This window comes from Amaranthus tricolor, chromosome 11, assembly GCF_026212465.1.
Source record: "Amaranthus tricolor cultivar Red isolate AtriRed21 chromosome 11, ASM2621246v1, whole genome shotgun sequence".
NCBI lineage: Eukaryota > Viridiplantae > Streptophyta > Magnoliopsida > Caryophyllales > Amaranthaceae > Amaranthus > Amaranthus tricolor.
The window spans coordinates 22406806-22421527 of NC_080057.1; the positions used below are offsets into that span (position 1 = coordinate 22406806).

Consider the following 14722-nt stretch of genomic DNA (forward strand, 5'->3'; position numbering starts at 1 on the left):
CAAGATCGCATGTGAGAGTAATCAAATAGGGTAGGAACGCTATTTTTTTCGAACGTATTATTTTTAATTTTTGATTGAACTTTCGACTCGGATACCATGTTAGGAAGTGAAATTCGTCACATAATCTCACCGTTATCTACTCGTGTGGACACGGGACCCCCGTGAGCTCGGCCCCACAAACCCACGGGTCAAGAGCGTGTGTAAATATTAGTATAACTTGTTATTTTTGTTAGCTGAGTAGTTTGGGTATAAATATCAGTGTAATTCATCATTATTATTTAATACAAGTTAAAAGCGTTGACTTGCACATACACTTGGTGAGGTTCATTTGTAACACCCCGGCCCCTCAGACCGCTGGTGAATACTCAGGGAGACTGTAGACTAACCCCACAAACCAACACAAGTCTTTCCAGTGCACTTTGGCCTCACTCGTGCGCATTCGGGAAAATTTTCCAGGAGGTCACCCATCCTAAAATTGCTCCCCACCAAGCACGCTTAACTGTAGAGTTCTTAGCAAATGGGCTCCCTAGAAAAGAAGATGCACCTTGTTGATCTGTGTAGTTTATCAATCCTTTTTCAAGCTATATCTGGGGTATTACACTCACCCCCACTTAAGAATACAACGTCCTTGTTGGACCGTAACTTTAGGATCTTTTCCCCCGCTAGGTGCACTGAACACACAATCAGCCACGGTCGCAGGGTTGCTCTGATACCATTTTGTAACACCCCGGCCCCTCAGACCGCTGGTGAATACTCAGGGAGACTGTAGACTAACCCCACAAACCAACACAAGTCTTTCCAGCGCACTTTGGCCTCACTCGTGCGCATTCGGGAAAACTTTCCAGGAGGTCACCCATCCTAAGATTGCTCCCCACCAAGCACGCTTAACTATGGAGTTCTTAGCAAATGGGCTCCCTATCAAGCTAAATCTGGGGTATTACATCATTATCTTCTAAAATCATATGGTAGTAGGTGGATTAGCTCAATCAATATATATACAAGTTTACTATCTACTATTTTATCAATATGAGATCTTGTCTCACATGTGAAGTATTGAGATTTTGTGACTCGAATCGAGTCTAAGATCGGGTTTTAACATGAAATCAAGAGATGGGTCGAAGTGCGCGGGGTGCGGAGTAGCTATTGGATTGGAAAACATCCCCTGATAATTTTTCTTAGGGAAATTCTACATGCTAGCATCTAGTTTTCATGAAACGCCAGTGGTAGCACTTTTGTAAGATTTTTCCACATGGTAGCATCCAGTTTATGCACTATCTAACCGCCGTAACATTTTCCGTTAAACTATTGTTTATTTCTGTTAATTCATTATTTTGTAAGATTTTTCTACATGGTAACATCAAATTTTTGCTCTCAAATGTTTAATTCACCATTTTAACATTCACCGATTAATTTATCAACGTCCTTAAATATTGTAACAATTTTATTTTCATTCAAATTATGTGCATTATAAAGTTCAAAAGGTGCATTACAAACACTAATAAATAACTCAAAAGACACCTTTTATAAGCTCAAAAGGTGCATTTCATTAGTTTAAAAGGTGCATTCCAAGCACTAATACGTATCTACTTAATCATTACAACATTTAAGGGCGTTGATAAATTAATCGATGAATTAAACGTTAAAATAGTGAATTAAATATTTGAGAGCAAAAACTGCATGCTACCATGTAGAAAAATCTTACAAAATGATGAATTAAACGGAAATTAAAAAGAATTTAACAGAAAATGCTATGGCAGTTAGATAGTATATTAACTGAATGCTACAACGTGGAAAAATCTTATAAAAATACTACCACTGGCGTTTCATGAAAACTGAAGGCTATCCCATGGAATTTTTTTATTCTTACAATCAAATATAAAAACATTCTATTAGTCTCCTGAAATGCGGTTGAAAATCATATTAATATAGTACTTATCATATACTATTACCAAGTAATTCAATAATGCATTATGTAACATAAGCAAAAGAAAATCAAATAACCCTATAATAGATAAACCTTAATTTAGTACACAAATTTTAATATTAGGCCTAATTCTAGAAATAACAATGTCTAAATATAATAAAATACCTAAATAATTCTAGAAATATCAATGTCTAAATATAATATAAATACCTAAATAATTCATGGCTATAATTCAAGTCATTTTAAAATTAGCAAATAATACAAATCTATTTTTTATTATAAATACCTATTAATGAAAAACTTAATTTCACAAACTAAAATAAATAAAAAAAAGTTTCTTATTTTTTGTCATTTATTCAATTTTAAAAAATTTAATTTAATAAAATGGGCATTTCAAGAAAGTCATTGGCTTCAATTATTTTAACAGTAATGTTGATTTCTTCTTTGGTTTGTGAACCAGCCCAAGCAGATGAGATAAGTTATGGTGCTTTAGAGAAGGACAGGGTTCATGCCAAGGGTAAGGTTGGTCAACCGGCCAACGACTATAGTCGAGGATGCACCGTCGGTGAACATTGTGCTCGTGGCGGAGCTAAATAATAGAACTCTATGTTATGTTTTAGAACGATGATTTCATTGAAAATTTAAAATTGTCTTAATTTTCGAGTTTGGCTAACAATAAAATTCAAATACGAATTTTAGCCAGTTTTATTATTATTTTAAAAGTAAGTAAAGTTGATGGATTAAGAATCATTTTTAAATTGTTATTATTATGATTTCATGATTGAAATCTAGAATTTAAATTGTAATAATATTTGTTACAAAATACTACCTATTATTAATTGTAATGATATAATTTATTCATTATCTTAATATTGAATAAAGTTTCTTAATAGTACTAAATGATATTCCTAGCTACCTATACAGAATGCACTTAGTTTTTCTATTGACTATGTTACCTAAGAGTGTGCATAATTATTTGATTTAAGTTATTTGGTTTCCGGTTTAAAATTTAGATAATTTAGATCGAATTTACTTTTTAGACCAAATATCGAATTCGGAACAAAATTTTGAGTTTTTCAATTTTATTGATTTTTTTTTGAAAAAAAATTCTATTTAGACTTTGGAACATGTTAATATTTGCAATTCTCAACTATAATTAAGTTACATAACTGATCGATCACTCCCTCCATCTCTCATAATTTGTATCTCTTTCCACATTAGTTTATTTTATTCATTTTGCACTCTTTTCTTTTTTGGTAATGGTTCTACACTCTTTCTTTTGATCTCATATTTAAATTTATTATCTCTCTATCATAAACACTCGTTTTTATTAACCATTTTATTTGTCTTATTCACAAACTTAATTGCTCTTTCCATTAAATTTCATCTAAAAAATTTTAGGTGCATTCTCATAGAGACCAAGGAAATATTAATTAATTTAGGCTTTTGAAATGAATCTGTCATATATATTTATTAATTATAATGGATCTAATAATTGTACTAAAAATGACAAATCACATACTATAAGAAGTCATAACAAATGACTGACGTTTATTAGTAGTAATTTGCGTACATGATATTTATTGATTTATTTTTATTTCGTAATTGATGTATTTTTCTTATTTAACCTAATAGTAATTATAATTAGAAGTATTATTAATTGCATACTAGTGTTACATGACTTTCATTGATTATTACATTGAGATAAAATATTTTTTTAAAAATATATCATTCTATAATGGGGATTATTTGTCTATAAAATATCACAAATTCTTATAAGAGACCATCTTTAATTGGGTCGGCCCATTATATAATATTTAAAATATTATAAGTAAGCATTAGGAATAATATAAGTAGACATTTAAGATATTGAAAGTGGGCAATAAGGATACTATAAGTAAGTATTAAGGATAATGTAAGTAGATATTAAGAATACGGTAAGTAGACATTAATCTTTAATGTGTTGGGCTTGAGATATGTCTCTCAAAGAAACGATCTCTCAAGAGAGTAGTTGATAAAATATTCCCTACAATTTAATTAGTTGTCCCATTTTATTTTAAAACATATCAATACACATTGGAGGAAAGAAACTCCTTGTCTTTCTAGACACAAATACAAGCCATGTTGTCATCTTTATAGCCTCTCAATTTATGTTTCAAATTAATTTATTTTAGAATAAAAACTTAGAATTAGCTTGTTTTTATATTTTTTGTTAGTGTGCTTTCCATTTGTTTCCTCTTCACTTAAATATTTACTTTGTCGTTAATTTTGATCAACTAAATAAATTGTGTATTTGATAGAGAAATGTAAATATATTTTTAAATTAAGGGTTAAATACATCATAATATAATGCTTATTAGTTAAGAAAATCATAATATACGTAAATGAGAAATGTTCAAGTCCTTTTCCAAGTCGTTTCAAAAGGTTGTTCTCAAAGGCAATTACTCCCAAGACCATAATGTTAGATTTTAAAAAAAAAAAAAAAAAAAAAAAAAAAAAAAAAAAAAAGAAAAACAAAACTCAAACTAACTATTTTCTTCAGTTTCTTTGGGTTGGATGCTCAGTTAGATGATTCCTTTACAACAATTGATGACTTTCCTAATCAAATAAATTTTTCTACATCTACCAATTCCAATATTCGTTATCCTACAAAAGCTTTCTCCTTGCCCAACCTTTTTCTCTGGTGTGAAATATTAATATCCTTTATGTACTCTAGAGATTGAAGTAGGCCGGGAGTTACGTTGCCCGCCCCGACAGAGAGCAACACGACATGAAACTTTTCACGGTACAATGTAACACGAGACACGATACACATAAATGGTCCAGCACGACACAATTTCCATTGCTATGCACAGAATAACAAAGTTGTACATGCGGGCCCAACACACTTTCGCTACCGCCTCCTCTCACCATTATTCCATCTCCGATTAACACCACCGACACCATGCCAATTCTGATGCCTACTAACTCTATCAGGGTGCCCATATCCCCTCTCTGCATCCTCGCGATTCCACCCACGCCCATGCGCATGATGATGCTCAGGCGGGTAGCTTATTGGCCCAGGACTATTCTCGGGACTCCACGATTCGTACCCCTTGTGACCAACCCTGTAATGACCATCCCCTCTTGTGGGGCCTGGTTGTCCAATCTTCATAGTTTGATTATATACATTTTGATCAACACAATTAGAGGAAAAAGGCACATTATAAGACAAACCATGCCTAGGATTTACCATCCACATATCACTATCTTCAGTAACTCGAGGCTCCGGTACATACTCTCGCGAGTACAAACGCATTTGTGACCGCGAAAGTGTAGGTGTCGGCTGTGAATATGAAGGGACCGAAGAGTTGATGGTCGCGAGATTATGGTTTACGGTAGGGGGAAGATAAGCAGGGTGAGACTCATGTATGATAGACGGTGGTGGAACCGAAAAATGAGGTTGAGAAGGAAGGTTTAGCGGCAAAGATGGCTGCGACCGCAAGCTACTGCTCGTCTGAGATCTATCTGAAGTAACAACAGCAGTTGTAACGACAGGAACCGATGTAATACTATCCTGAACTCCGATTGTATGTCGCGTAAACGGGTTCTTTGCAGCCTGTGTTGCTGTCCATCCACTCTGCAAATTATGTAAAACAAACTAATTTTAGAATGATTGAGTGCAAATGTTTAGAAAATATGTGCAATGTAACAGCAAAATAGGTAAAATGATGCATAAAAATATCATTTTGTATTAAAATTGTGTAGTATTATACCAGTTCATTGTCTATTAAATCATTGTTAGATTATATACGAATAATGATCGGCTTTGGAAGACGGATTAACTTGGGCCGATGAAACAGGTGACTACAATGTTAAACGAATACCCAATAAGGTTTGCGGTCATATTCTTAAAATGTTAAACCCAGAACATCGACTCTCCACTCAAAGCAAAAGAATACTGTTCTTCTACCTCTTTGAATTTGCCACACAGCAATAAATAAATAAATAAATAAATAAAAATTCACTTTTATTTGCATTATGTAGCAATTGGAAGTGATAGATGAGTAAAAGGAAAGAGACGTCATCGAAAACAAAAAAAAATGAAAATTTTGATAGGCAGTCAAAATCATTTATGTAGATTCCACGTCTTAATTTTGTACGCACTAGCATAGCTTTGTTATGGTGATTAGCTTGTAACGATCAATAATGCCCAGACCGAAGTTAAACATAAAATTTGCCAAAATTGCCCAAAAAAAAAATCTAAAACTGCCCACAAAAATTTGTTCTGCCCATATAAAAATTTGCCAAATTTTCCCATAAAATTTGCCATATTTGATTGCAAGAAAAATGTGAGTACTGCAATATGAAAACATTTTCACGCACCGGCCCAGGATTGGTAGAAGGCGTCGGGGAGGGAAGAGAAACCTCGAATCTGCTCAGTGGGGTAGGAGACGGAAGAGAGACTTCAACATTATTTCTCGTAATAGGGGTAGGCGAAGGAAGCGAAACTTCAATCCTTGCCTGCTCGGGCTTCACAAAGGTTTGTCCATTCAACAACCCGGCCCCTCCACTTGACTTGAGCATGTCCAGGAGCTTCACAGTATCTTCACTAGACAGCCCACTGGCTTGGCCCGATGTTAAAGCGAAAACCAATTCCGGGTTTTTAAGCAAAACAGCTAAAAGTTCAAGATCGGGTTCAGCTTGTGTCGAGGTTGAAGGTTCAGGTTCGGGTACATGACAATCCACTGAAGCATCCTCATCGACTTCTGGTAACTGCTCGATGGGTATTTCCGGGGTTAAGGAATCATCGTAGTCCATCTCGATATCCCAGGGCTCCCTAGGATTAGAAGGGACATCTTGAAGCGTTTGGTACACGGTTTCCTTTTCTCGGTGGATTCGGTTCCTCTGGATTTCTAACTCCTTACTGCTTTCTCCTGTGCTAACTTGTGATGTAATTTGAATTTCTGCACAAATGGGCAAAAACAGAGAACAGTGATTAACATGGGTAATATAGAACCAATTGATCGTAATCAAAGGTAAATAACATCGGTTGGATAAACACACAACCGCGTTGTTTTAAAGATCAAACCATGGCTTGTAACGCAACGTCTATGATTGCTGTCGGGTTCTGAGAATTAGTGTGCAAAAACCCAGAATTTCGTTCTTGCAGTTATTGATTAGCTTTAGATTTGATATACAGATGACCTTTGATTATTATTTTTCACAATTGTCTTAACATTTAATGCTATTAAAATAGCTCCCACCAAAGCGGGATTTTGGAGGGTGGAATGTACGCATACTTACGCTTGTTAATGATAACAAAGACGTTTCTGATTGATCTTTTAAAACCCTCGCCTTCAAAATTAGTATTCAAACTAAGAAAATTATAACCCTCTAAATCCGTCTCCTTCGTTTCCCTTTGATTCCCTTGATCGAAACAATTTGTAAAACAAAATATAGACTTCTAGTAACGCAACATCACCTAGCCAAATCCACAAGTATCCATCACAAAATCAAAACTTGTACACCACATAAACTTATAAAAACGAAGTTTTCTTCAAATACAGATTTACTGCGAAATAAGGGTCTTGGGTGGCGCTTATGAAGCAAGAAGCACAAAACCAGCAGCTAGGTGAAGAAACACAGGCTCTCATTTCTAACACTTCTTCATCCTCGTCATGTTACATAAATTACATTTCGTAAACAACCAACATTCATACAAATTTTCATAGTTTTGTGGTTGTGATTACATATAGAAGACTAGATATGTGTGCCAATAGGGCAAGAGTCGTGATGAAAACCAATCAGTATCAAAACGAGCACCAGGTATCAATGATCCGCATTCATACAGTGTAATCCGATTTGCACTTTTGCAAATATGGATTTGCATGGAACTTTGGAAATGATCACTTACAAAACTGTTGAACTATCATATAGTAATCTCTAATAACATTATAATCACTAACCTATGCATATGATTGAAGAAACTTTTTTCATTCGACAATGCTTGTTAACGCCCATTTTGTTTTGATAATTAAACTTCTATTAACTCTATTTTTGGATTTTAATAGTTAAAATATCTTCCAATAATGCTATTTAAGAAAAACCATTTGTATTCAGAAACTATAGCTCAGATGCAAATGTACAAAAACTAATAGTCAGCTCAAATCATTTCTATTTTAACAATGCTATTCAAGGCTCGAAGAAACTAAGGTGCGTTTGGACCACTTTTCAATTATACTCCCTCCTATTCTGTCTATGTATTCTATTATGTTTTACACAGTTAAGAGTTGATATAAATTAAATTTATATTTAGACAAATCAAACAAGATTCACCTGACTGACTATACTTTAAGTTAAAGATTACAAAGAAAATACAAATTAAAATTGAATATGAATGGGGTCAAAACAAAATAAAATTAAATATATATACTAAATAGGAGAGAGAATGAAACTAAACCCTCACTTATTGAACACCCTAGTAGACTACATTGTATTCCAAAAGGTGTACAATATCTCTGTTCTATACAACAAAAGTTCAAATTCACAAAAAGGAACTATTTATTATAAAAAGAAAAAATTGGCATTCATATTTTAGGCCTATGAGTGGAACTATTTGTCAAAGAGCTAGTCTCTTGAGAGACCATTTCTTTTAGAGACGTTTCTCAAGTCCAGCCCATTTAAGATTAATGTCTACTTACCGTATTCTTAATGCCTATTTACATTATCCTTAATGCTTACTTATTGTATCCTTAATGCCTACATTCATTATCTTAAATGTCTACTTACATCATTCTTAATACCTACTAAATATATTTGAAAAAATATATAATGAACTAGCCCCATTAAAAATAATCTCTCAAAGAAAGCGTCTCTCACAACTATATGTATTTGTCAAAACAATAGCTTTTGATATGAAAGAGGCTTCTCAGAGAATGCCATAAATATTATTGACAATGTTGGGATAGGTGAAGGCATGGAAACAAAATAGGCAGAATAAAATCGTAAGATCGTAAAATCCTACGAATATAATTTAGCATGCTATAGGATAATTAATTATCTGTCATATTTGCTCATTTTAATTATCTTTAAAGTTTTGAGCTGTAAATAAAAATTCATTTAACTTTATTTTTAACTAATTAAAAGAAATATTTTTAATAATCATTTATAAACTACAAATTGATAAGTACATGAATTTTCATAATTGTGATGACAATATAGTAGTTTTGACTTGTATTTATGTTAGTAAAAGCTAAAATATAAGAATTTTTTATGATTGAGACTACCTTGTAAGATTTGCTTGTTGGATTGTAAGATCGTAAAATTGTGTTATGATTTTATCACCCATATTCTTGAGCTTGATAGGATCATATGATTCTACCATTATCAAAATCATACTAAAGATCTAAATCGCTCAATTGTTTTTAGATCGTCAAGTCGTAGAATCGTAAATTAGAATCAGGATTCTAATAACCATGATTATCGCCTTTAGTGAAAGGAATTCTAAAAACAATACTCTTCAAAGTTAAGTACCCTTGGAGAGAAAGTTCTGAAATGCACAAAAAGAATCCAACAAAATTTGAAGAAACTGTACCTGGGGGTGCCCGCCAAGGGATTTCAACCCTTCGGCACTTTTCCAGCAAATGTTCCTTCTGATCAAAAGCTGACTTCTGATCCAAAGCAAGCTTTTGATCAGATGAACTATTCACCTGTTTACTACTCGACCGAGGATGCAACCAAGTTTTTTTCTGTGCTTCAAGCTTAGGCCTAAGATACGCTTCTGATGCCGAGAGAAAATCACTTGTGAGTAACGAAGGTCTTTTAGGACCATCCGTTTTCGTTTTGTTACTCTGCAAAAATTGCGCGCGCATTTTTGCCTTTTGAATTTCATCCGCAGTGATAGGACGCCTTTTATTGGTAGGCACTGCTTTTACAATATGGCTTTTGCTATTTGTTTTTTGGCCGGGTTGTTCAACAAGCTGAACCTTTCTACGCTCTTTATTATCTGTGATTAGCCCGTTAAGGAGTGTGAAAATCTTCTTGATCGACTGTGCTCGAAAGAAAAGCTACACAACATATTAGAATCTATAAAGTAACACCATAAGATTCATATGGCCAACTTGTAGAATGAACTCATAAGACAAAATCTGAAGGATACGAGCAGCCGAAGTCCCTAGCATAAGTTTCTTATTAGATTCATCAGAAGGTGCAGTTAGCAGCTTCACTGCTTCGACAAATTCCCCTTTCCTGATAAGCACAAGTCAGGAATGTCAAAATACGGAAAGTTTACAGTGCTGGCTAACTACGTGAACTATTAGTGAATGCAGAATTTAGAACAACCTGGTATTATTTGGATCCACACAAGATGGAACTAACACAGAATCCTGTGAGGAAAGCAACAAAGTCACATACATGTCACAAAAGCTCGTGAACGAACTTTCAAGCAAAAGTTAGTATTGACTACACTACTCACAGGGTCATCAACAGAAGACGGCCATAAATCATCTCCAACAAGTTCATCAATCCTGAAATGTCATGTTCAACATTAGAGGGAAATTAAACAGCTGGTATTTAGAAAATGATGTGGGAAACTTGTTACATGCCTTTGAGTCAGGTCGATATCACCAGCAGCTCTAGTGCCATTAGGTTTTTTTAAAGCTTGGCTTTTGGCGAACATTTTGCTCCACTTTGACAATAGAACTCTGGCCCTGTTTGAGATATCTGATCTTCTAATCAGATTAATAAGACGTGAAAGTAGCAGAGAGTGTACAAAAAAAATGGCGAAACAAAAATTAACACATTCTACCGTACCAAAGAAATATTACAAGTCTCTCTTCCATTCACCACACAAGGTTTAACTTTACAAAAAAGAGTACTCTAATTAGAATAAAGCTTTCATAAACCTAGAACATTGAAATAGAAACATTGCATATACTTCTACAAGGGTGTGGTGAAGCGAAAAAAGGACCAGTATCCAGAACCCCAACATTAAAACCAGACTTAGAAAAACCAAGACTAGATCTGCACTATTACCCCCATTCAACTCCAAATACTAGAATACTAGATATAGGGAGTACAAAGCACCCTTCATGCAAATCTATTAGAAAGAAACATGGAAAGAGACCATATGTTATTACGACAAGATGCCATGTGGAGCCAGTAGTTCGAAAAGCAGCACAAACTGAGAGTCAAAAGAAAAAGGAAGCTAACATGCACACACCTGGTATTCGGTAAAACCGCAATTTGTTGACACCTTGGAGTATTGCTGACATGTGAGCAGGAAGAGCTTTATTCAAGGGTAAATGGCAAAGAACCTGAAAGATACCCAAAACATCACTGCATAATTTAACCTCTGACAAAATATCTAAGAAGTGTGTAACAGCATATCTTTGAACCTTGAGAGCAGCTGAAATGACACTAGTTTGTTCTTCATTGGCAGCTTGGCTCAACCAAGTAGCCAGAATCATGACACCACCTTTCATCAAAAACCTGCCAAAGACAAAGCAGCTTCAGTCACAGCAAAAGCATGAATATTCACATTGAAAAAAAAATCAGAAGTAGCTCTTCGTTCATAGGCAATCAATCACCAGCATAATACTGAAGGGTTTTCCATCTGCAAAATCCACTCCATCAATTTCACCTGGCCCGAAAAAGTTTCTTCTTTACACATAGAGCTGAATATATTTTCAACAAATTTTCTTTCAGACTCGCCTAGTCCTGGCAAGACTTCGTCCTGGTTTGAAGAAGAAGATGCTTCCTCAGCATCAGACGGACCAACAGTAGTCAATGGAGTAGGGTTTATGGGTAGCATAAGATCAGAATCAGCAGTTACACCATCTTGTAGTTCCTTATCTGTGCCAGCCCTAATAGCTTTTTCTCTCGACAGCCGAACCATTTTCCTCACCCAAGAACGCTGACTGGCAAAATACTCCCTAACCTAACATAGGATTCACAAACACCAATTAAAAGCAAGTTCAATGTCAAATTATCAATCACAAAAATGCTGTACCTCAATGCTAAAACTATTCCCAAAAAAGGTACCTGTGTGACTGTTAGACCAAAAAGAGCACCAATCTCCCGAGCTTCCTTTTTGCTAATAGCATCTTTGATAGAAAAAACAGCTTGCATATATTTCAAAGCCTTAAGATTTAGCTGGTCCCTAGGTCTTTTCCCTATCAAATGTTAAAACTTCATATTAGCATTGTAGAGTTCAAAATTCATATTCAATACGACCACAACAATAGCAATGTCAAAGTCTTAATCACAACCAGCGCCACCCATGGACTTGAAATAAAAGTGGGTAATGATCATAAATAAAGATATCTTAGCATGACAACACATATGCCAAAGTCTTAATCCATAGGAATTCAAAAACTAAGAAACCCAAATAGAACATTAATGAGCAACAAATTAGAATTCAAAAAGAGAAATTCACACACTGACCAATATTTATACATAAAGCACCAGCTGCCTGCAATCACACAACAAAAAAATAGCACCAGCATTAGACATCCTAACCGAAGTAAAAATCGATCCCTATAAATTAGTAAAGCTATGCAATGAGAAACAGTAATAATTTATATTCAAAAACTAGGGTTCATAAAAAAGGAGCCAGGAATAAGGAAGAAAAAAGAACCATTTCTTGGGATAGAGGATTAATGCCGGTTAGTTTGCACTGAGTAATGACAACACTGCGGAGTTGATCGATCTGACTATGGAAAAGCTGCTTTTGAGACTCCATTGTCTTTTGAAACGAATCCATGGAACTTCCGATTAAAATTTCTGAAGAGTAGTCCTTCAAAGCCTCCATATTGAACCAATTTCAGGGGCAAAAAGGAGGAATTTGAGGATAGTATTGGTTGGAGATTCAATTAGGAAAAATTAAATCAATTGAAGACATTGCAATGATAATTTAGGGTTTTTCACGGCTGTTAGGGCATAGAATTGCGTCTGTTTACGGGTTCATGATTGGAATGGGTTGGAGACAGAGGAAGACGGTTTAGGTGAAAATACGTCTTCGGCTATTTTTTATTACTTTATTTTATTTATAATAATAATAATAAGTAATTTATTGATAAATAAGTTATTGAAAATTTGAAAAAGATAAGCGTACTATCAAAAAAATACCCAAAATAAGTTTTGAAAAGTATTAATATTTAAAATAAGCGTTTTTTAAGCGTTTTTTTTTCGAGTCAGAGGTCAAGTATGTTCACTTTAACCGATCAAAATGTCAAAATTCTTTGTTTGCTGATAGTAACTGCGAACATACTTGACCTCAGACTTGAACAAGAAGCGCTTATTTTTAAAATTAAAATTTCTCAAAATTTATTTTGGATATTTTTTTAATAAGTTTATTTTGTTGATAACTTCTGAGATATATTATGTTACATTACAAAATTTGAAATCAAATAATAATTGAAATTGATTCTCTTTTATTATAGTTAAATCAAATAAAGATACAATTCTAATAAAAAAAAAAAAACTCACTTGAGGTTTGATATTTTCAAGTAAAATATCTTTTAATATATAGTTTTATAATTGAGTTATGTGTTGCGTTTTTTCTATATAGATTTTAAGTATATATGTCTATATTTGAACAAATTGTGTCAAATATGAAAAGTATTTAAAAGTATAACAATTGCTCTATAGTATGACTCATTGTATTTATTTTTTTTTTTTTAAGTAAGCTTATTTTGTTGATAATTATGAGTTATACAATGTTACAATAAACTTATGAAATCAAATAACAATTAAAGTTAATAAATTTACAAACGTTGAAGAAAATATTTGACAGTTTTACATACTCTTTTTTATTGTATTTAAATTAAATAAAAATACTATTCCAATTAAAAAAATCTCACTTGGGAACTTGATTTAAAAAACAAGATCTCTCGGAGTTAAAAAATTTTAAATACATGATTTTTTTAATTCAAGTATCTTTTAATATTCTTGTGTTTATATTTTTCTTTGAAAATAGAGATGTTGATAATGTTAATGGTATTTTGTGGGATTTAATTCCGACTTGTTTTCCTCCCATACACATAGAGAAAGCTTCAATTAGAGTTTAAAGAGAAATTGTATGAATTAAGCCACGAAAGGGAAAACTCACGTAAAATTAAACACTAAAATTCCTTGGAATTTCATGAGTGAAATTAGTGAAAAGTTCTTATTTGTAATTTCTTGTACTCCAGCATTTATCTATCGAGTACAATGGATTTTCCCCTTATTTGAGTGAATTTTATAGTTTTTAAGTGATTTACTTCTTTAATTCTTTAATGTCATGTTTGAAAATAATAATTTCATTTGAAAATTTGAAATTGGCTCAAATTTATTGTTTGGCAAATAAAATATTTTCAAATGTGAATTTGAATTAAATTCCACCATTGTTTATGAAGTAGTTAAAGTTGAGAATTGGAGAATGACTACCCAAATCTTGTCATTCTCAAATTCTTCATTTATGATATCATAATTGAAATTTATAATTTGATATGAAAAACTTGTCCCCAAACACTATATAATTTCATTTGCTTCTACTTCATATTTACTTCTCAATTGTTCTAGTTCTGATTGTGTATATTATATACAAACTTATTTGTGGGCAACTGAAGCCCTACAAAACAACTAGCCACCTAGCCCTAGAAATTTTCAAAACAGACCAGATAATCCGTTATTTGACCGAAACTATAACCAAACCAGATTTGACCCAAGATTAAAAATGGATTAACAATTATGTAAAAATCAATATGGACACAAAATTCGATTTCAAACCAACCCAAAACATGTAACCAAAATTCAACCCGATGACCTATACAAACA

At 33.3% G+C, this 14722-nt stretch overlaps 1 protein-coding gene across 1 annotated transcript; it reads right to left on the reverse strand.

The window, feature by feature from the left end:
* Positions 1 to 4439: 4439 nt before the first annotated feature.
* Positions 4440 to 12921, reverse strand: LOC130826812 (homeobox protein LUMINIDEPENDENS). Its single transcript, XM_057692405.1, has 13 exons — positions 12543 to 12921; positions 12350 to 12377; positions 11948 to 12078; positions 11494 to 11843; positions 11302 to 11395; positions 11127 to 11220; positions 10510 to 10627; positions 10380 to 10431; positions 10247 to 10290; positions 10065 to 10153; positions 9501 to 9911; positions 6290 to 6870; positions 4440 to 5543 (listed from the first exon to the last, which is right to left on the reverse strand). The coding sequence occupies exons 1-13, from the start codon at positions 12714 to 12716 to the stop codon at positions 4818 to 4820; spliced, it is 2892 nt and encodes a 963-aa protein (XP_057548388.1). The 5' UTR covers positions 12717 to 12921; the 3' UTR covers positions 4440 to 4817.
* Positions 12922 to 14722: the final 1801 nt, after the last annotated feature.

Coding starts and splice junctions, on each gene's coding strand:
- LOC130826812 (XM_057692405.1), bottom strand. CDS start 12,716: ATGGAGGCTTTGAAGGACTACTCTTCAGAAATTTTAATCGGAAGTTCC. Junction 10,628..11,126: donor GCGGTTTTACCGAATACCAG/GTGTGTGCATGT, acceptor TTAGAAGATCAG/ATATCTCAAACAGGGCCAGA. Junction 10,432..10,509: donor GATATCGACCTGACTCAAAG/GCATGTAACAAG, acceptor ATGACATTTCAG/GATTGATGAACTTGTTGGAG.